General features: G+C 44.6%; 1 protein-coding gene across 3 annotated transcripts in view; it reads right to left on the bottom strand.

The window, feature by feature from the left end:
- uggt1 (UDP-glucose glycoprotein glucosyltransferase 1) overlaps window positions 1-21,122 on the bottom strand; it is a 236,248-nt gene that overhangs the window by 105,984 nt on the left and 109,142 nt on the right. For all 3 annotated transcript variants that reach the window (XM_038817157.1, XM_038817155.1, XM_038817156.1), the window contains exons 15-20: window positions 20,305-20,390; window positions 14,276-14,411; window positions 12,962-13,093; window positions 9,382-9,546; window positions 5,692-5,812; window positions 3,625-3,723 (exon numbers count right to left, since the gene is read on the bottom strand). In XM_038817157.1, the coding sequence (XP_038673085.1) occupies window positions 3,625-3,723; window positions 5,692-5,812; window positions 9,382-9,546; window positions 12,962-13,093; window positions 14,276-14,411; window positions 20,305-20,390 (739 nt within the window). The remainder of the gene's footprint in view (window positions 1-3,624; window positions 3,724-5,691; window positions 5,813-9,381; window positions 9,547-12,961; window positions 13,094-14,275; window positions 14,412-20,304; window positions 20,391-21,122) is intronic.

Here is a 21,122-nt window from a genome sequence, read left to right as displayed (position 1 = left end):
TTGGGAACCGGTGCAGACACGATGGGCCGAATGGCCACCTTCTGTGCTGTAGATAACAAAAGAAATTCAGCAGGGAGGTGGACAAGATATCAAAGGAACGGATATGCTAAACTTGTATTGAACTTTGTTAAGGGACATAGAGATAGTGGAGAAGGTAAAAAGATTTATATGGATGATACTAGAAATGCAAGGTTAGACCAATAAGGAAAGGTTGAGCAAGTTGAGTCTTTTTCCTCTTTAAAACTGAAAGCTGACTCGTGTCCTAATAGAGATCTTTAAAATTATGAAAGGTTTTGATAGAGTAGACATAGGGCGGGACTTTTCAGACAGTCTTGCTGATGGCAACCCTCTGCCACGGGCTCGCTAATGGCAGAGGGTGAGAACATCAGGGAATCCCGTTGACAGCAGCAGGACTGGGATCCAATGTAGGTGTTGCCATTTCGGGCCAACCCACTTTAGGTACTTGGGAGGGCATGTGACGTGGACTGGGCTCGGCTCCATAAGCTGAACTTTACAGGGTTAAGGGGGATTTGCTGAGGAGGGATAGGCTACCCCTATAGGTAGCTGGCTGGATACAGGCGGTCAAGATGAACATTTTGCCACGATTCTTATTCTTGTTCCAGTGCCTGCCGGTCTCTCTACCAAAGTCATTTCTTACAGGGGTACAGAGATTGATTTTGCCATTTATATGGGTTGGTAAAGTGGCAAAGATTAGGAGGACAATGCTCCAGAGAGGGTGACAGCCGGGAGGTTTGGCTCTTCCTAACGTGAGATATTATTATTGGGCGGCAAATGGCGAGAAGGTGCGGGTTGGAGTAGGGAGTCGGGAGATCTCGTGGGTGAAGTTGGAAGGTTTCTGTAAGGGGTCGGGGTTGTGGGGCGGTGGCAACGACACCGCTCCCATTTACCCCAGGGAGGTACACGGGAAGCCTGGTGCTGGTGGTCATATTGAAAATTTGCAGGCAATTTCGGCAGCAGTTTAAATTGGGGCAGCGACAAGATTATGCCGATCCAAGGGAACCCTGGGTTTGAGCCTGGGAAGTTGGACGTGAGGTTTAGGATTGGGAGGCGATTTATGGGAAGATATTAGAGGAGATCAGAGCGTCCCTGGAGTGGGTCAAAGCCAAGTGGAAAGAGGAGCTGGGGGTGGAGCTGGAGGAGGGCTGCGGAGGGTGAATGCTTCATCCTTGTGAGCGAGGCTGGGGCTGGTTCAGTTAAACATGGTACATAGGGCGCACCTGACGAAGTCAAGGATGAGCTGGTTATTTGAAAGGGTGGAGGGTGTGTGTGAGGGTGTGGGAGGGCCCTCCCAGCCCATCATGTGCATATGTCTGGTCCTGCCAAAAGTTGGAGACGTTTTGGGGGTCGTTCTTTAGCACCATGTCGGCGACGTTACATGTGGACCAATCCCCTGGGGGCCATATTTGTGGTGTCAGACTTGCTGGAGTTGCAGACGGGTGCGGGAGCAGATGTGTCAGCTTCACCTCGCTGATTGCTTGCAGGTGGGTTCCATTGGGGTGGGGCATCTTGCTGCTTCCCCCCCCCCGGTGTGGCAGGGGGGTTCTAATGGAGTTCCTGTGTTTGGAAACGGTGAAATTCACCTTGAGGGGGGCGAGTGAAGGGTTCCACTAGACATGTGGGGTGCGATTTTCCGCAACGGCCGACGCCGGAGTGAAACCCGGAGTGTTTCATGACGGCGTCAGAGGCCGCCCCTCGCCCCCTATTCTTCCACCCCCCCCCCGGGAAGCTAGGAGCGGCGCGCCGTGAATGACGCCGCGGCGGCGCCTAAGTGACGTCAGCCGCGCATGCGCAGGTTGGCCGGCTCCAACCCGCGCATGCGCAGTTGCCGTCTTCCCCTCCGCTGCCCCGCAAGACGAGGCGGCTTGATCTTGCGAGGCGGTGGAGGGGAAAGAGTGCGCCTCTTAGAGACACCGGCCCGAGCACGACCGTGGTGCTCAATCCACTCTCCGTGCCCCCACAGGCCCCACACTTACCTGTCGCACGCTGTTCACGCCGGCAGCGACCAGGTGTGGTTGCCACCGGTGTGAACCCGTCGGGGCCGTCAGGCCGCTCGGCCCATCTGGGCCGGAGAATCGCCGGTCGCCGGGAAAAACAGCGTGCGGCGATTCTCCGAGCGGGGGTGGGAGAATCGCGGGGGGTGCCAGAGCGGCCCTCCCGCGATTCTCCCACCCGGCGTGGGGAGCGGAGAATCGCGCCCGTGGTCTGCTTATATTACATTTTGAAGAGCTAGCTGTCCCCAACAGGTAGGAGATGTAAGGGGATGAAGGGTGGGTGGGTTTGTGGGGTTCTTCAGCATTATTTCAGTTGCAAATGTTGTGTTGTGAGATTGTTAAATTGTTAAAATTTGAATTAAAATAATTTTTTAAAAAGCCATGTAAATGGCCCATTGAGGAGGACGACGACTTTTACATTCCTCCTTTCCAGGACTACATCAACTGACTTGTTTGATAAAGCACACCCTTGTTCTTTGAGTGAATTATTTGTTGCTTGTAAGCAAAACATAGTGGGGAAATTTTGAAGAGGACCTCTCTTGATTTTGCTGAGGACAGATCAGATACAGCGGTTACCAACATATATTTATTGCACACCCGTGCACCTGTTCCCACCTCCACTGAAATATCACAATTACTTTCCTACCAGTGACAGTGTGGGATGTTCGCAATTAAAATAAGATGATGGATTTTCAACATTGCTACATTACCGAGATTCACAGTTTCGCACCACTGATCACTGCACAAGTGACAAATATGAGATGAGTACCGCAGAGCTCGATCCAGTATACTGAAATCAGCAACCGTATATTGCACACTTCAAACAATTCACAAATGACAGGAGAAGAGATGATATATATTTATATATTATACATTAAATCAGGTTCTGACAATGGGTCAATGACATGAAACATCAACTCTCTCCGACTCTGCAGGCCTTGCCCGAGCTACTGAATATTTCCATTTCTCTTTTCTGTTTATAAGCCAGGCAATATGCTGTTTTAGAAGGATAGATGTAATAAATAATAGTATTCACACTCTAGCTGGTTACAGTAGAGCTGTATCCCTTCAAAGTCACAAAGTCTAATTATTAAATAAATACAGCTTCAGATCAACGAGTTTCATTGTCATTTGATATGGGAACTATGCAAATTTGAACGGATGTGGAGATTTCAGGCTGCAGCTCCTTTTATTTTGCACCTAATAAAGTGAGATGTCTGTACATGTTGATGATTAGTATGTCTAGCACACATTTCTGATCAGTCACACTGCTCTGTCAAATTCCAGGTATTGTTCTCAAATTTCAAGTCGTACTTTAAATAAATATATGTAACCAAGCAAGGATCTCCCCAAAAGTGCAGAATGTCTGCAGCAGCTTCTTAATTAACCTTTGTTTGCCTCAAAGAAATATTTACTTAATAGTAATTAGGCAGTCACATCAAATGAAAACCTTAGTAGAAGAAACTTTTGAGGTTTACAAATTTGTGATCTTATTATGTAACAGCATATCCTCTGACTTAATATGAACAGCATAATGTGGATTGTGTGTAATACAAAATAAATGTCACATCAGGAAGAACAGCAGGCATCATTTCAATACCAAATACTATACCTCTTTTAGACAAATAGGGTATACTATTGGCGACTGCTGCAGATTTTTCCTCAGATTTCAGGAAAGCGAAATGGGAATAGTCATCAACACCATCATGAGCTGTAAGAAAATTGAGTTCATTAAACATTTATAGAGATCACTGTCTAATTCAAACTACAATTACACACTGTTAAAGAACATTTGTTCAAGTCCTATAAACGTTAATTCTTCAGAATGTTGTAAATTCAATCTGCATGATGAAATGCAGCTATTCGTTTAAAATATCAATTTTCTATTTTAAAGCAGGAAAATTTTATAAATTCTTCAAACTTGAAGTCAGAATGCAGACAGGCAGACAACATACCTAATTTTCCAATCTCTATACTTCATTTAAGGATAACAAGGTTGATGGCCTGAAGTCAGGACAATTCCTGGTGGAGGCGTGGTTCGTCATGGGAGTCATGGCAAGTGACCCCAGAAACGGGGTAGGCAGGCTGGGCATAAGTCCTGCCTCAATGCATTGGGGAAAAAAGTTTTAACAGAAAAAAGCCCTCCACCCTTCAATCCCCATACATACTCCCATGCCCATCAATGCCAAGCTTGCCCCTCTATCTACCCCATGGCACCTCATACCCCCCATGCCAACCTATATCCCTCTACCCAACCCCCATGGGCCCCAATGCCCTCCATGGCAACATGTGAATCCCTGCCCATCCTGTGGCCCTTTATAGCCTCTACGCCAACTTAGTGGCAACTCATGCCAACCCATATCCCTCCACCCACTCACTACCCTTGTCTTCACACTTGCTATGCCAACTCACCCAGTATTCACCATGTGAGATTTTAGGACCCATGCTGAGATTAAATAACATTCCAAAGTGCCTACTGATGCATTCATTATTTCAGAAATTAATCCTTTCACTGATTAAAAACCCATTTAATATAAGTAATTCCTTTAATCCCTTATCAAAGAGGCATTGTAGTTCATAGTCCCACTTCAAAGAATTTATAACCACTTGGAGCAGCCAACCAAGCTATGAATGGACAGGTACCCCATGATGATAATGAAAGGTTGTGAAATTAGTCATGTAGCACTAATGCTGTAATGACAACCCCTCAGTCTTACAACAACAGTCAAAGTGAAATAACATGACAGAATGTTTTTGCAAATATTCAAGGGCTGGAGTTTTAAATGCTTTGGCAGCTTCAATAAGCTTAACAGTTCCAATGGGTTTATAGACATTCATGCTTACTTTTAACAATCCCAAATGGCATCTTATCTCTCATTGGGCAACTGACCTCCTGCAAAGGGTCCCTGGACCAAATACAAAAGGGTATCAGCTCTCCAAAAAGGTATAAACCACTCCAAAGAACTCCAGCAGCACTAGACCGCTCCTAACAGGTCCAAAGTGTACAGGCCATGTTCTGGACATCCCATAATCAGCCTAAGGCAGCTGAACTTTAACATGTGCGGTTGCCTCCGTGAAGCATAGGTGTGCAGCTCACCTACGATAATGGTAGATGGGGTATTCGGGGGTAGGACTTTCAGATTTGGATTTCCACCAAAATTTTCATAATGACAAGGGGGCTCTCCACCTCTACAAAAATTCAAGCCTATGTATTTGCCTCATTTATCATGCATATCAAATTAATGTTGTAAGAGCAGCCCAAAATGGCAAAATCATTTCCAAACAATTAACTTTTCTCTTTTGTTTTCTCTTCCTCCAGTCCCAACAAGAGTACAGTATTTACAATTTAGAGCTGTGTCATACCAGAATTTCTACTGGCGTACACATGGAGTAAGCAAGTCCAGGCTCCATTAAAATTGATTTTATAATCAATGCTATGGAAGAAAGACAACTTCAGTAGGGAAATTGGAACTCATAGAACAACATGCCTGCACTGAACCGATACAGTAGGAAGGAAATTAAGCAGCGCTAGGGGAACAATTTGTGTTTGTACATTTTTCTTTGTTTATAAATGGTGAATTGCTCAATAAAATAATGCACTATTCTCAAGGAAAATGAAAAGTAGCAAGCATTTGGAGCACATCAAGACACCTCGAGTCCTGCCTAAGATAACTCTTACCATCAGCAGCTAAATCCAGGTACTCTCGCTCAGAGCTGAGAATTCTGGAATTGATTCTTGGAACAATTGTCGGTTGATTCATTATAAAATCCAGAACATCTTGGTCATTGTTCAATTCACCCTGAAAATAACAAAATTATTTTGAATTACACAATGAAAAAATTCAGGGAGGAAAATTGAAACATTACAAAAGCGGCACTGAACTCACATTTGGCTCAATATTTCAAAGCTGGACTTTATGCTCCACATGATCCTCCTTTCACCCTGTTGTATCCTTTCAGCATCTACTTCCTTTTTTTTTCTGTGTTAACTATCTTCCCCTTAAACACACCTACGCTATTCATCTAAACTACTTACAATAGCAAGTTTCACACAATAACTATTCTCTGGTTAAAGAAGCTTCTCTTAATTTCCTTATTGAATTTATGAGTGACTACCTTATAGTTATGACCCCGAGTTTTGGACTCACCCACAGTGTAAACATCTTTCGATCTACTTTGTCATCACCTTCAGAATTTTAAAGACGTCTATCTGGCTACACTTAAGCTTTCTCCCTTCTAGAGATTAAAAACTCTAACCTGTTCAATCTTTCATAATGCTTATAACCTTTGTGCTTTGGTATAATTCTTGTAAATCTTATTTGTATCTTCTCCTGCGTCTTTTCCACTGTCAACTTTCATGATCTCAAGACATCTCAAAATGCTTCAAAATCAAATATTGCTGAAGCGCCATGCTGTTTTAATATAGGGAAACAAGGCAGCCAGTTTGAACACGCCAAAGTCCCGCAAACATCAATGAGATAGATGACCAGTTAACCTGTTTAAATGGTGTTTGCTGAGTGAAGAAAAAAATCGGAAGTCATTAAAGCATACTGTTGCAAGTAGAGGTTATTAAAATTAATGCGTTTGTGGAGGACAGGGGAGAAAGCAAACTGGAGCAATCGCAACAATTATCTCATTGTTCATCCAACTCTTTATTAATGCAGCTAATAATCCAAAGAATTTTTATCTCTACGTATTTCTCACTGATGCCCAAAGTTTTCATTTTCAAAATGTACTTTTTTTCCACTTAACAATACTGATGTAATTTTACATAATATTTTAATAAAACATAATTCTGAAGCATAATGCATGTTAATGTATTAATTGGTCCTTCTTGGTTGACTTTATTTAAATGAAGATTAGTTTCCCTAATTCTTCAATTCATCTACAATTCAACTAGAAAAGCACCATATCAATATAACATGACATGTCATGGAAACATGCTGTGTCTTTCTTGTTTATTCCCTTATTTCCCCTTTCTTATATTTTGCCGTTATCCTTTTTGATTAATGGGTGATTAATGAAAATGCATCTTTAATTCAAACAGCAGAGAGAATGAGGAATTCAGAAGTTACAGAAGAGAACAATCTGCTAGTCCCTCCTATTTTCAACAGGAGCTTCAGATTTTCCGGCACCAGAGAGATGGGGTGGGACTCTGTTTGATTGATTGGCTGGGAGCTAATGAAATTTCCCGAAGGTTGTATTCTACCCGGTAGCAGATGGTGATTGGATTCCGTCACAATAGAATGATTCTCAGAGTCCCACAATGCTCAGTTTGACTACAGGAAACATAGGAACAAGGACTCTCACTTCTCCATGGTTTCTCCAGAAAGGCTGTGAGTGCTGTATTTCTGGAACTGCAGAGAACTTGAATGAATGAATCTACTGTACAACCTTGGACTGAAAGTAGAGTTTGAAGAGGAGAAGGGTGCTGGAAACAGCTATCTGAAACAAAGGCTCTTTTTACATCGGATTTATGTCCCGCTTTCTTCCCCTCTGTGTTTGTCTGTCTTGTGTGTGTGTATATAATAAATATATATTTAGCAAGCGAGAAAGAGAGAGGCCCCACCCACTCACCACAGAGTGGTTCTCGCCACTCCGGTATGCCGGGACCCCCCGCCCCGCAGGGGAGAATCCCAGCCAGGATGAGGGGATACAGGACAGGGTAGTTTCTAGAGCGTGGGTGGGAGAAGGGAGGGTTTCTGACATTTACAAGGAACTCATGGGGTCAAGGAGACGCATACCGAGGAGTTGAAACGCAAGTGGGAAGAGGAGTTAGGAGGAGAGATAGAGGATGGTCTCTGGGCGGACGCATTGAGTAGAGTCAACGTGTCCACAACATGTGCAGGCTCAACCTGATACAATTTAAGGTCGTTCACCGGGCCCACATGACAGTGGCCCAGATGAGCAGGTTCTTTGGTGTAGAAGATAGGTGTGCGGGAGGGTCAGCGAACCATGTCCATATATTCTGGGCATGCCGGAAGCTTAGGGGATTCTGGCAGGGGTTTACAGGGGTCATGTCCAAGGTGTTAAAAACAAGGGTGGCACCGAGTCCAGAAGTGGAGATTTTCGGAGTGTCGGAAGACCCAGGAATCCAGGACGAGAAAGAGGCAGACGTTCTAGCCTTTGCTTCCCTGGTAGCCCAGAGACGGATTCTATTAGCCTGGAGGGACCCAAAGCCCCCAACGATGGAGACCTGGCTACCTGAGATGGCTAGCTTTCTGTCTGGAGAAAATCAAGTTCGCCTTGAGAGGGTCAATGTTAGGGTTCGCCCGGAGGTAGTAGCCGTTTGTCGACTTCTTTGCGGAAAATTAACCATCAGCAGAAGGGTGGATGGGCTGGGGGTTAGATTAGTTTAGAGTAGGGGGTTAGTAAAGATGGGACTTATAAGGGAGGAAGACAGCTTTGCACTATGTTTATAAATTCATGTACAATGTTTATTTTGTTGTTGTAAAACCATAAATACCTCAATAAAATGTTTATTAAAAAAAATACAAGATGAGGACTTCAACTTCGTGGCAAGTCTAGAGAGGCTGGGATTGTTTTCCTCAGAACAAGGAAGGTTGAGAGGAAGTTTGATAGCCATGTTCAAAATCATGAAGGGTAAACGAGGAGAAACTGTTTCCAGCAGCAGGTGGGTATCAATGTCCAGAGGACACAGACTTAAGATCAATTAGCAAGAGGAACTATCGAGAAGGTAATGAGACATATTTTCCACATATGTTAAGATGATCTGGAATGGACTGCCTGAAAGGGTGGTGGAAGCAGATCAATGCTAACGTTCAAAAGGGAATTGGATAAATGCAACCAATCTATGACAAGTCAAACCACAAACAATGTTTGAGAAATTTAATCTGGGCCGCTTAACTTTGCGAGGAGTAATGGAAATAGAAAAGAAAATCTTTTTGAATAACAAACAACAAATCCTAACATTTCCTGTTTTACCCTTCCACCAAGGTTTAAAAATCACACCCACTCCTAAGTGACTTATACAACTCTTATTGGCATTAAATTGCTAATATACAATACAAGGTGGCATCAGGAAACATATACACTATCACCATTCTGATTTCACTTTGTCTTCTTTCAGGATTTTGGGCAGTGACTTACCAACTGAAGCTCCAAGGATAAATAAGGCAATTAGAGTCAATTCAAGTATTCCAAATAAATGCTAGATTCATCACTGTACAATCATGCATTTAAATCAGTCCCATTCACACATCAGCCCTTACCAAGATTCAAATTAAGCAACTATTCTTTCATGGTGTTCCTATTTATATAGCCTGTTGCAATGTTAAACAATCAAAGTTATTTGTTTTGCATCCAAGTCTAATTTGGGTAAGACAGCACATGGCACAACATTACTTACTAAGTAAACAACTTTCTGGAAGTAGGCTGTATTGTCTAAGATCTTGTGCATCGTCACAGTTTCTAGCTCATCAGGATCCAGTTGTTCCCTCTGGTAAGGCATGCCATTATAGAGGGCAATAGGCAGAGAGCCCAGGCCTGACTGCTTATAGTACTCTTTGCATTCCTACCAGAGAAACAGAAAAGGTAACAGAAACATGATTTAGCACCAATACTAATTCCATTTGTGACAATTCCTTACATTAAACAATTACCCATCAGTTGACTTGACATAATTGCAACTTTTAGCAATGTTACCAAATTTGGATTCATATGAACTGCAGCCTGATTTGATTAATGTAGAAACAATTTATAGGGAGCTTCAGAAATTCATTATCTAAAGAACTCATATATCTTGATTAGCATTTTTGTAAAATGTCCATTAAAGTTTAATTTTTGTGGTTAGAAAGTATTAATGTTTTAAGGAGTGAACTGATAAACACTGATATCCATGCTTCAGGATATGGCAAACTGTACCTAAATTTGAACAGAATATTTAATAGGAAAATTAATCTGATAAATCACTTATTTGATATGACACGGCCTGAATCTAATATACTGATTTAGTTATATTCAATCTTTATTACTCTGCTTGAAAGAGTTTCTTTTGGAAAATGTGCAATCACTTAAATTAGTGAACAGTTAAATCATTACATGCATTAGTAATTCATTCTTATTAATAACGGAACATGGTGATGAAGATGACAGAACTTAAAACCATACAAATAATAACATATTCTGCTTCATTCACTTTAGAATAGCCATTAAAACACCAGGTGCAAAATCCCAACATTAAAAAATTTTGACTGTTCCCATGTCAAGGTGAAACAAAATTTAGAACATAATTACTGGAGTAGCTATTCAGCCTCTCAAATCTGTTCAGTCATTTTATTAGATCATAGCTGATTTGTACAAATCCATTTATCTGTCTTTCCCATGTCCCTCTAGACCCAATCGAAAAAAAAATCTATAGATTTAATTCTTGAAACTTTCCATTACGTCAACGTCCACAACGGGGGAAATGGGCTCCAGTTTCCAATACTATGTCAACAAGTGCTTCCTGATTTCAATCCTGAATAATTTGGCTCTAATTTTAAGGCTGTGCTTCTTCATTCTGAATTCCCCCAACAGAAGTTTCTTTGTGACCAACTCATCAAATGACTTCATGATTTTAAAAACCTTGATTATCAATCCTCAGGGCGACACGGGGGCACAGTGGTTAGCACTGCTGCCTCACAACGCTGAGGGCACGGGTTCGATCCCAGCCCCGAGTCACTGTCTGTGTGGAGTTTGCACATTCTCCCCGTGTCTGAGTGGGTCTCACCCCCAAAAACCCAAAAAGATGTGCAGGGTAGGTGAATCAGCCACACTAAATTGCCTATTGATTGGAAAGAAAAAATTGGATACTCTAAATTTATTAAAAATAAATTGATTATCAATCTTCACCCTTCAAAATTTAACAGAATATAAACCAATGCTATCCTGAGAAATGTTTTTAAATCGCGCTGCAGATTATTTTCTTGAATATACACTTTCAAAGTTGTATTAGTAACATTACAATTCAACAATCCCACAGAATGCAACAGGGCTTAATTGTGCCATTGAATATTTCTGTCACCCAATGCTCTTCCAAAAATAAATGATGTTTCAGGGTTAAGGCGGAGGTGCAGAAGGTTTTTAGTGTGTCGGACCTCTTAAACTAATGTTGAACTGCTCAAAACTACAACTCTATAAATCCCAATGTAGTCAATTCTTCACTTAATTGTGAAAACAAGGGCCAGAATTCTCCATTTCAGAGGCTAAGTGCTGACACCAGGACTGAATCACACGAGTTCTACGGTCCTGATAGCGGTGCCGATGGACATCCTAATGGGCTAGCGCAGACGTCACATGGAACTAGCTCAATTCCACGAACGCTAGCATGCGATTTGTCTGGGTTGTGATTGGCCCTTGAGAGCCTGACAAGCAAGAGCTGTATATAGAAGGTGGTACACGGTTTGCTCTGGAGCATGCCCATCCTGTTAATGGGTCAGCTGGGACCAGACGGTAACTGGGAGGGTGGTGGCCTGGGGAGGCACCCATCTCGACAAGAGGCACTGGGTTCACAGTGGGCAGTCAGCGGCGTGCACAACCACAGTCTTGCAGGCTGCGGAAATGGTGGTCCGTGCCCGTCCACCCCGAGCCTATGACACACCTCCTGGCCGTGGCCCTGGCAGAAGCCCCTTGGCCAACGGCACAACTGTCAGCAGCACACTATAGAGATATTGGATACATTTTGTATCCTCCCTCTCTCTCTCTCCCTCAGCAGCCATGGCACCTGTTCCCCGATTTTAAATATGACAAGTGAACCTCGCCGGCGGTGATTCCTCCTCCAGATCATCGCGGGTGGCCCGGAAATTGCCAGGTCGGGCCCGTTAATTATATGGCAACGGCATTTAGTATACAATTTACATGCCCACACCAGCGTGAAGCATGGAATGTATTCACCACACTGTCGAGGCACCGGAGCATGGCATTCCATTGGGCGCCTGGTGCTGGCCTCGATTTTTGGCTGCCGCGCAATTCTCCGTCCAATTCTGGTGCCACTAAACGGAGAATCCCGTCCAAAATTTAGCACAATTGTTCAAGAAAAGATTTGTTTTCTTAAGACTGTAACAATCGTGATTTGATGCAATTCAGGGTAGCAGGTATTGAATTTGTTACCTGTGACAGCATGCTCAAAGTTTAGATTGATTTTAAGCAGAAATCTTTATTATTAAACTGTCCATCATACATATTAGCTACTTACAGACAGCTTACAAAATGGCTTTAATATGTGGATGATGAGGGCAATTTTCAACTTCAATGCTTGGGTGGCAAAGATTAAAGTTATAAGTCTTCTATGACAAGGGGGTGATTCACTTTACCCACTAGGTAACTGCCGAAGCGGTAGTGGTCGATACGCCAAGCATTTCAATTACGGTGAACACAAACATGAAATTCTCCCAACTGTTATGTGTCCCCGCTGCTGCAGTTAATCCATTTATTGGCAATTAATTACTATTTTTTGAGCTACAACCCCTTCAGCGTGGATGTATGCAGTTTCTAAGTGACATTTTAGATGTACTTTTTTAATACTTACAAAGAAACTTGTTGAAAAAATTTCCAGTAATATTTCAGGGATTTTTTTTATCATCAAATTTAAGTTTTGGATCTCCAGATAAAACTATGATTTGTGTATTTTGTTTCGCAAAAAAAGGATTGAATTATTTTTAGATCAACAGTACTGAAGAGCTTGAGGTGTCTTTTTCTGTGCTGCTGCTCCAGATGAACAGATTTACAATTATATTGCAACAAGTGCATATTCTTCTAGTTAACAGACAATGGAGTTCTCAACCTTCAGCAACAGGAAAACGCAAAACCACATTTCGTATCAACTCAGTTGATGAACAGAACTATTAACTTTGCTCATGTTCAGTTGCTCCTGAAGTTCCCACCAGAGACCCTTTCAAACAAACTTGGATGAAATAAAAACTTCACTCCAATGAATCAACGAGCCTCACCTTTCGGTTTCGGTCATATGCTGAATCAGCTCCCAGAATACTGGATACCTCTACGTTAGAAAAATCCTTCTCCAAGGTAGCAATTATGTGTTCAATTGCCAGCTTCTCACCTTCCTTTACCTTGCCATATATCTATAAAAAGGAAATAACAATGCATAAAACTCTGGGTTGCAAAAATTCTACTGAACTGATTCCCTACATCAACAGACTATTTATAATTTATCCCATTAGATCAGGGGTGGGCAAACTTTTCCGTGCAAGGGCCACATTCAGAAATTCACAATTTTAAAGGGCCGCATAGTATATTAAATAAAATAATTAATATTTAAAATAGCCAAAATAAAAGGTTTTTAAAGAAAAAAAAAAGCAATTAACTTTTATTAATTAATATTTTAAAGTAGAAACTTCACATGAAACACATGTTGTGCCGAGCAATGATCACCCTACTCAAGTCAACGTATCCACCCTATACCAGTAACCCAACAGCCCCCCCCCCCCATTAACCTTAAAATTTAAAAAAAAAAAAAAATTTTAAATTTGTTTTTTAATTTTTTTTTAATGACTTGATCTTGGTGGGCCGCATAAAGACCTTTGGTGGACCGTAGTTTGCCCACCCCTGATGTAAGCCTACTTGTGACAATAAAGACTATTTATATAAAACACAGACAATAATGAGATACCTTTAGTCAAATAAACAGAGCTTTTTTCCCCTCGAGTTTTTAAACCCAGTTTACAATTGGAGAAAGACATTCAGAAAAAATTATTAAAATATTCTTGTACAAATTGGAACGCTTGACTAAAAGGAAGATGATAGTATGAGGCTATGAAATGGGAGAATGTGAGTCCACGTATTTGAACTTTCATCAGAAAGCATCAATCTAAAAAGTGAATACAAAAGCAAAATACCGTAGATGCTGGAAATTTAAAATAAGAACAAATAAAGCTGAAAACACTCAGCAGGCCAGGCAGCATCTGTGGAGAGAATCAGATCTAACATTTCAGGTTGATAACCTTTCATCCTCAGAAGTCCTAATGAAATGTCATTGACCTGAAATGATAACTCTATTTCTCTCTTCACCGAGGTTGCCTGACCTGCTGGGCAGTTCCAGCACATTTTGGCCTTATTTTAGATTTCCAGCATCCACAGGATTGTGCTTTTTGATTAGTGACTTGATGTCATTCAGTTCCTGGCATCATGCCCCTGCATGAAATAGTGCCCTAAAAAAGGAAGGAAGACAATGAACAGAAATAAATCTGGAATGTGGGCACACTCATCCCTGTGTGCCAATCCATAATCCATCTCAGCAATCATACCGAAATTATTGTCTGGAAGGCATTCATATTGTCCAATTCATCTGCAACAAAGTTAAAAGCCCTGAAGAGAGCAACACCAGGATCTTTTAGGCCATCAGCCTCATCTGAGTCATCAACCACAAAGACTAAGCCAATCCTGCAATAAAAAATACAATCACAAATTATTGTCCACTCACGCTGTTGGGGTTAACCAAGAACAAAAATCACATATTTCATGGTTCATGGTTTAGATATTCCTTTCAGAATAGAAAATTAAATAAAATTGGGCTGAATGGGGTGGGAGAGAAGCAGGCACGGAATTTCACACTGCCAGATGGCATGCCAAATACCCAAATAACTTCAATCAAAGATTTATAAAGGCCTATTGTCAAAGGCCAATAGGAATCCTCCCAGGAGGATTCAGAGAACAGCCCGGTTGCTTGGAGGCTGCCTAAGGTCTCCAGATTGAGAGTGCAGTACTCCAGGCAGACTTGGTGACCATTCCTGCGTTCAGTTGCAGCCATAGGTCTCCCTATAGAGCGGTGTCTCTCCAACGCCTCAAAAGATAGTTGTCAAAGGAACACAGAATGGACTTGCGAGCAGAAAAGAAACCCAAGGGATTAAAGGGGTAGTGACAGCATGAATGCAATTTTAGTTAAGGGACGAAAAGCAGGAAGCCATGGTGAACACTTGTTCTTTGGACTAGAGAGATAGAGCTGCATTCCCAGGACTTCCGGTGACGGGGATGTGCTGAGTAGTCGCATATCAGGTGGCTCTCCTCCTACGAACCCGAAAATAGGCTCCTTTATTCAAAATAGTCTGCTAAAACAGGGAAAAAAGTATCCTCGCACCCTAACTAACACCAATATGGACGAAGGTGCCAAACAACAGCAACTCTAGAGGCCGCAAAGAGACAAGAAATGGAAAAAGCAAGTGGCCAAGCCGGCAGACGCACAAAGCGATGAAGCGGCAGTCACGCCAGAATGAGGAGGACTGGCTCACCACACACAGAACTCCCCCTCGCCAGAGGACGGATGGAGGATGTTTCTCTTCAGGGAACTAAAAGAACATAGAGAGGAGACGAAGACCGATATCCAGGTCGTGGTTAGGGTGGTGGTCGTGGAGGCTCTGGCAACCATGCAGATGGCCCTGGTCAAGGCAGAAAGGCAATTGGAGGCCCAGGGGAACACCATAAACAATTTGCAAAAGCCTCAAGAGACACAGCGACTCTGGAGAAGGAAATACCGAAGTTGGTCGCAACTCAGGTGAGTCTGAAGGGGAAGATAGAGTATCAGGAGAACCGGTCACGGCGTCAGAACTTAAAGGATAGTGAGCCTGCCTGAAAGGACTGAAGGCAGGGACCTCACTGACTATGTGGCCTAGATGCTGGGGCAATCTGATGGGAACTGATAGCTTCCTCAACCCGCCAGAAATAGACAGAGCCCACCTGTCGCTCCGCCCAAGGCTGGAGAGCAGCTGAGGGCGATAATCGCCAAAATGCACCAGTACCAAGACCGGGAAAGAATCCTGCGCTGGGCAAGACAGACAAGAAACTTTAACTGGGAAGGTTGCCGGGTCAGGTTCTACCAGGACTTGGGGGCTGACCCGGCCAAATGCCGGGTACAGTTCAACAGGGCAAAAGCAGCTCTGTACAAAAACAATGTAAAATTTGGGATGCTATACCCGCCAAACTCTGGGACACATTCCAGGGCAGGGAGCACCTCATGGCCCGTGCGGACACAGTCAAATGTGTCCTGGAAAACAGGCTGGAAAAAAAGCAGCAGGGACAGCGGTGAAAAGATCACCTGAAGAGACTTTATTTATTTAACCCGAAAGACACTTTAGACGGGACTGCATTTCCTCGCTTTGAGGAGCTACAACATAGGAAGGGGTGAGTGCAGCAGAGCACAGGAAAGGGGGTGGAGAAATGCAGGAGGGGAAACAGATAGCGGGCGGTGGGTAGATATATAGCCGACCCCAAGAAAGCTAGCACCAGGAAGCACAAGTGAGAGGTCCCCGCAAGGGAGAGAGTGCCTGGCAACGGGGAGGGGGGCACACCCATCACTACCGGAGGGACAGCTAGGAGAAGAAATGGTGGGGGAGGGGACGGGGATGAAACAAGGTGGGAGACGGCGAGGAGAAAGAGGGTGTGGGGGTGAAAGAGAACCATAGGGGAAACATAGGAACATGGATAGTAAGGCTGGCTACAACAGACCAGCGTAAGGCTGGCTACAATAGACCACACGTGCCAATTTGGAACACAAAGGCATCGCAAGCAGCCATTTTGGAGGGTCCCTGAAGAAAGGGGAACCCTAGAGTGCAGGGGCTCACCCACATGGCACATAGACTGTTGGTGGCCATGTGGGGTGGAATCTGGACAGAGGGAAGTCCCGGACTGTAGGGGCGCATCCACCAGTAAGTATGGTTGATCCCGTAGGAAGCGGGGAGGGAGAAGGAAGGGCTGGGCGGGGCAGATCTACCATTCCTGCTGTGGGCTAAGGGCCAGGGGGTTAGCCATACTACTAAATAAGAGGACAATGCTTACCGCAACGAGAACGGTTACAGACACAGGGGGGCAGTGCCTTTGTAGTCAAAGGTGTTCTTAACAGGGCACTGGTATTCCTGGTGAACGTGAACGCACCCAACTGGGACACGGAGTTCAGAAAAAGGACCATGGCGGAAATCCGAATATTGACACGCACCGTCACATCATGCACAGGGTACTTTAACTGCGCAAAGGACCCATGGACGGACAGGTCGAACTTTAAAACAGGGATGGCCTCTAACATGGCGAAAGAACTCGGCATATTCATGGAGCAGATGGGGGAGTGGAAAAATGGCGATTCACCCACCAAAAGGAGGAGTTCGCCTTCTTCTCCCAAGTACACAATGTATACACACAGATCGACTTCTATGTAGTGGGGAAATTGGTGCTTCCAGGGCTAGTAAGAGCGGAATATTCCGCGATTGTATTCTCCAACCACACTCCACATGATGTGGATGTGAGGTTAGAGACGGGTTGTGCCCAACACCCCCCATGGAGGTTGGACACAGCCCTCCTGCCGGTAAGACTTTCTGCAAAAAAAAAATCACAGGCCATAGACGAGTACATCCACTAATAGCCTGAATGTGGAGGTCTCACCTGCCACGTTCTGGGAGGCGCTGAAGACTGTGATCAGGGGTGAAATCATTGTGCACAAAGCACGAAGAGAGAGGGGAGAGAGGGTGGCTAGGCAACAGTTAGTCGACTCCTCTACTGGAGGTAGAGCTCCTGGCAGTGAGGAATAAGCTACAAATGGACTTTGACTGCTCTCCACAAGGAAAGCAGTGCGCCAACTCTGCCAGACCCTATACGAACACAAGACCAGCCGCCTACCAGCTCACCAATGAGAAAGCAGGCAGCCACAAGAGAAATAGCACAGATTAAAGACACCAGAGGCAAACTAATAGCGGGGCCAGAAAAGGTCAACGAGGCATTCGAAACCTTCTACCTGGGGCTGTACATCTCCAAGACCCCCGCAGGGGTTTTAGGGATGAAACAGTTCCTCGATAGACTGGACATACTAGTTGTAGGGGAAGTTAAGAAATGGGAGCTAGAAGCATCACTGGAACTGGGAGAAGTCATGGAAAGAATCAACTTCATGCAGACGGGAAAAGCCCAAGACAGGTTCCCGACGGACTTCTGTAAAGAATTTGTGACAGCACTGGCCCCGCATCTGCGGTAGATGTTCACAGACTCTCTGTCAAGAGGCAACTTGACACCTATGCTAGCACAAGCCTCAATTTCGTTGACACCCAACAGAATGTTGGTCCTACAGACCCATTTCGCTGCTATATGTAGACGTGAAAATGCTGGCCAGGATCCTAGCCAAGAGACCGGAGGACTGCATACTAGTGTTGGTAACAGAGGGCCAACGGGCTTGTCAAAGGTAGACAGTTAACATCAGGCGTCGGCTGAACGTGATATTGGCCACACACAGGGGGTGCGATTCTCCACTCCCCACGCCGGGTGGGAGAATCGACTCACGACACGCCGCCCTGGCACCCCCCGCTCGCAGAATTGCCGCTTTTCACGGCGACTGACGATTCTCTGGCCCGAATGGGCCGAGCGGCCTGACGTTCCCGACCTGTTCACGCCGGCGGCAACCACACCTGGTCGCTGCCGTCGTAAACATGGCGCCAAATCTTTGTTTGTGGCTTGTGAGGGGCGGGGAGGGGAGTGAGCACCACGGCCGTGCTCGGGAGGGGACTGGCCCGCGATCGGTGCCCACCGATCGTCAGGCCGGCGTCTCCAAGTGACGCACTCTTTCCCCTCCGCCGCCCCGCAAGATCAATCCGCCACGTCTTGCGGGGCAGCGGAGGGGAAGACGGCACCCGTGCATGCGCGGGTTGGAGCTGGCAGCCGTCGTGACGCCAGCCGCGCATGCGCGGATTGGAGCTGGCCAACCTGTGAATGCGCGGCTGACGTCACTTAGGCGCCGCCATCGCGTCATTCTCGGCGCGCCGCCTTGACGCAAGCGTCAAGGCCCGGCGGCTGAGATTTACGGAGCGCCGCTCCTAGCCCCCTGGGGGGGGGGGTTAATAGGGTGCGAGGAGCAGCCTCCGAGGCCGTCGTGAAACTCGGCCGAGTTCACGACGGCCTTCCCGATGCCGCGCGGGAGCGGAGAATTCAGCCCAGGGAGAGAACACATGGGGTGATCATCTCTCTGGACGCAATAAAGGCCTTCGACAGATTCGAATGGAAGTAACTCATATTACTGGAGCAGTTCAGACTTGGAACAAGGTTCACTGCCTGGATGAAACTGCTGTACAGCACTCCCACGGCGAGCGTATGGAAGGACACCATCAGCTCTAAGTACTTCCAGCTGCACAGAGGCACTAAACAGGGATGCCCGATGACCCCGCTGTTGTTCGCCCAAACAATTGAACCATTAGCGAGCACGCTCAGGGCGGTAAAGAATTGGAAGGGAATCTAGAGAGGAGACAGAGAGCAGAGTCTTGCTCAATGCGGATGGCCTGCTCCTCTAAATCTCGGCCCGGCAAAGCAGCATGGAGGGAATCATGGTACTCTTGAAAGAGTTTTGTACCTTCTCGGGCTACAAACTCAACCTGAGCAAAAGTGAGATCCTCACAGTGAACCCGCAAGGGGGAGGGGCAGAGCTGAAGGGGCTGCCATTCAAACGGGTATGACACAAATTTTGCCACCTGGGGGTCCAAATCGCCCACGACTGAATCCGGGTACACAAGTGGAACTGACCAGCCTGGTAGAGGAAATTAAAAAGGACCTGCAGAGATGGGACACATTCCCACTCTCCCTGAGAGGGAGAGTGTGGATGATCACGATGAACATACTGCCCAAGTTCCTCTTCAGATCCATAACGATCTAGATCCCCAAGGCCTCCTTCAACTCAGCGGAAAAATTGATTGTGGCGTTTGTGTGTATGTGTGTGTGTGGGGGGGGGGGTGATCCCTGAAGAGAACGAGTCCTCCCAAACCTGAAATATTACCACTAGGCAGCAACAGCGGAAAGGGTAAAGATGTGAATAAAAGAGCCAGAAACCGAATGGGTGAGAATGGAGGGCGGCTCCTGCATGGGGACCTTATTTTCTCATTTAATTATTTGGACCGTGAAGAATAAGTTGCCTGAGTTTGTGGAGACGACTGAAGAAGCAAAGAACTTACTTGAGCATAATAGTGGAAAGATGTTAAACTGAGCATTTATTTTACTTTAGTTATTACAAGTAATGTATGCCCTGCTGTGCATCTTAATAAAAAATGTCTTTTGCTCAGAAAAATGCAAAATCACTCAAAGGTGGGGAAAGCTGGAACAATTGAATCTTAAAACCAAACAGTACTGCTCAGCACAAACAATGCTCAAAAATAATGTCGGAAAAATTTACGAATGCCAATACGAAATGTTTCTTTTGAAAGCCAATGATGCCAAGATTCTCTAAGGTTAATCTTGCATTATCTCAAAAGATGTGCCTTTTAAAATACCGAGTGCAATAAATGAGCAAGCATCACCTCACTAACCAACACTGAAAACACACCTGAGTGGGATGTCATTTGTATAAAACATTTCAGCCGTTTTCAGCAACTCAGAAGTGCTCTCATCAGATGGGTCAACAAGAAGCACCTAAAATTAAACAAAATGATCAGAAACAGCATGAGCATACATTGTTGTTCGGCAACACAGGAGTCAGAGACTTTAGTCTCAGTAAGTGCCAACAATTCAGAGAAGCAAATGGGAGCTCAGTATCACAAGCCTCCAATTGCCAAACCCCATGAATTGCAACAGATTTAACAATATTACAAATAAAAATCACTTAATATTAACACACATTTTACTGAGCCTAAAATGTTTGGGACAAGCTTGGGTGAAAATCTTCACTTTGCGTGTTATGTTCCTCATGTTGTGGTAGCAAACAGAGATGATGCTTTGATAAGGCCGCCTTGGAAACCAGATCAAACATAGGTCACACAATGTCCTTATGATGTTGTTGCCCAGTTTTCCCATTAGCACCTAGTTCCGAGAGACCCACGTCTGATGACTGCATGATGTCAGAAGGAAACAAAGCTCAGGTAGACTGGATGGCCGACGGACCAATTAATCCAATTTGGCACTTTCTCAAAGAAAAAGGATGTTCGGCATTTGAAGTTGGGAAAAAAAATACCGAATACAAGTATAAGAAGTATTAATGGTGGGTTATGCCGCAGTTTGGAAGCAAGTTAATAGAACCTTTACTCTACAGCCGAGTCATGCTCAATAAGATTACCAGCTGTGAAAAGTTAAAGGATGCTCCATTATCCAGGGTATTGATCAGCCATTTATCAGCAGAAAATTAATCAAAATAATCCAGTCTGACGA

This window comes from Scyliorhinus canicula, chromosome 13 (genome assembly GCF_902713615.1).
Source record: "Scyliorhinus canicula chromosome 13, sScyCan1.1, whole genome shotgun sequence".
NCBI classification, from domain to species: domain Eukaryota; kingdom Metazoa; phylum Chordata; class Chondrichthyes; order Carcharhiniformes; family Scyliorhinidae; genus Scyliorhinus; species Scyliorhinus canicula.
Note: the sequence above shows the minus strand (reverse complement) of the source record. Positions and strands in the feature narration are given on the sequence as shown.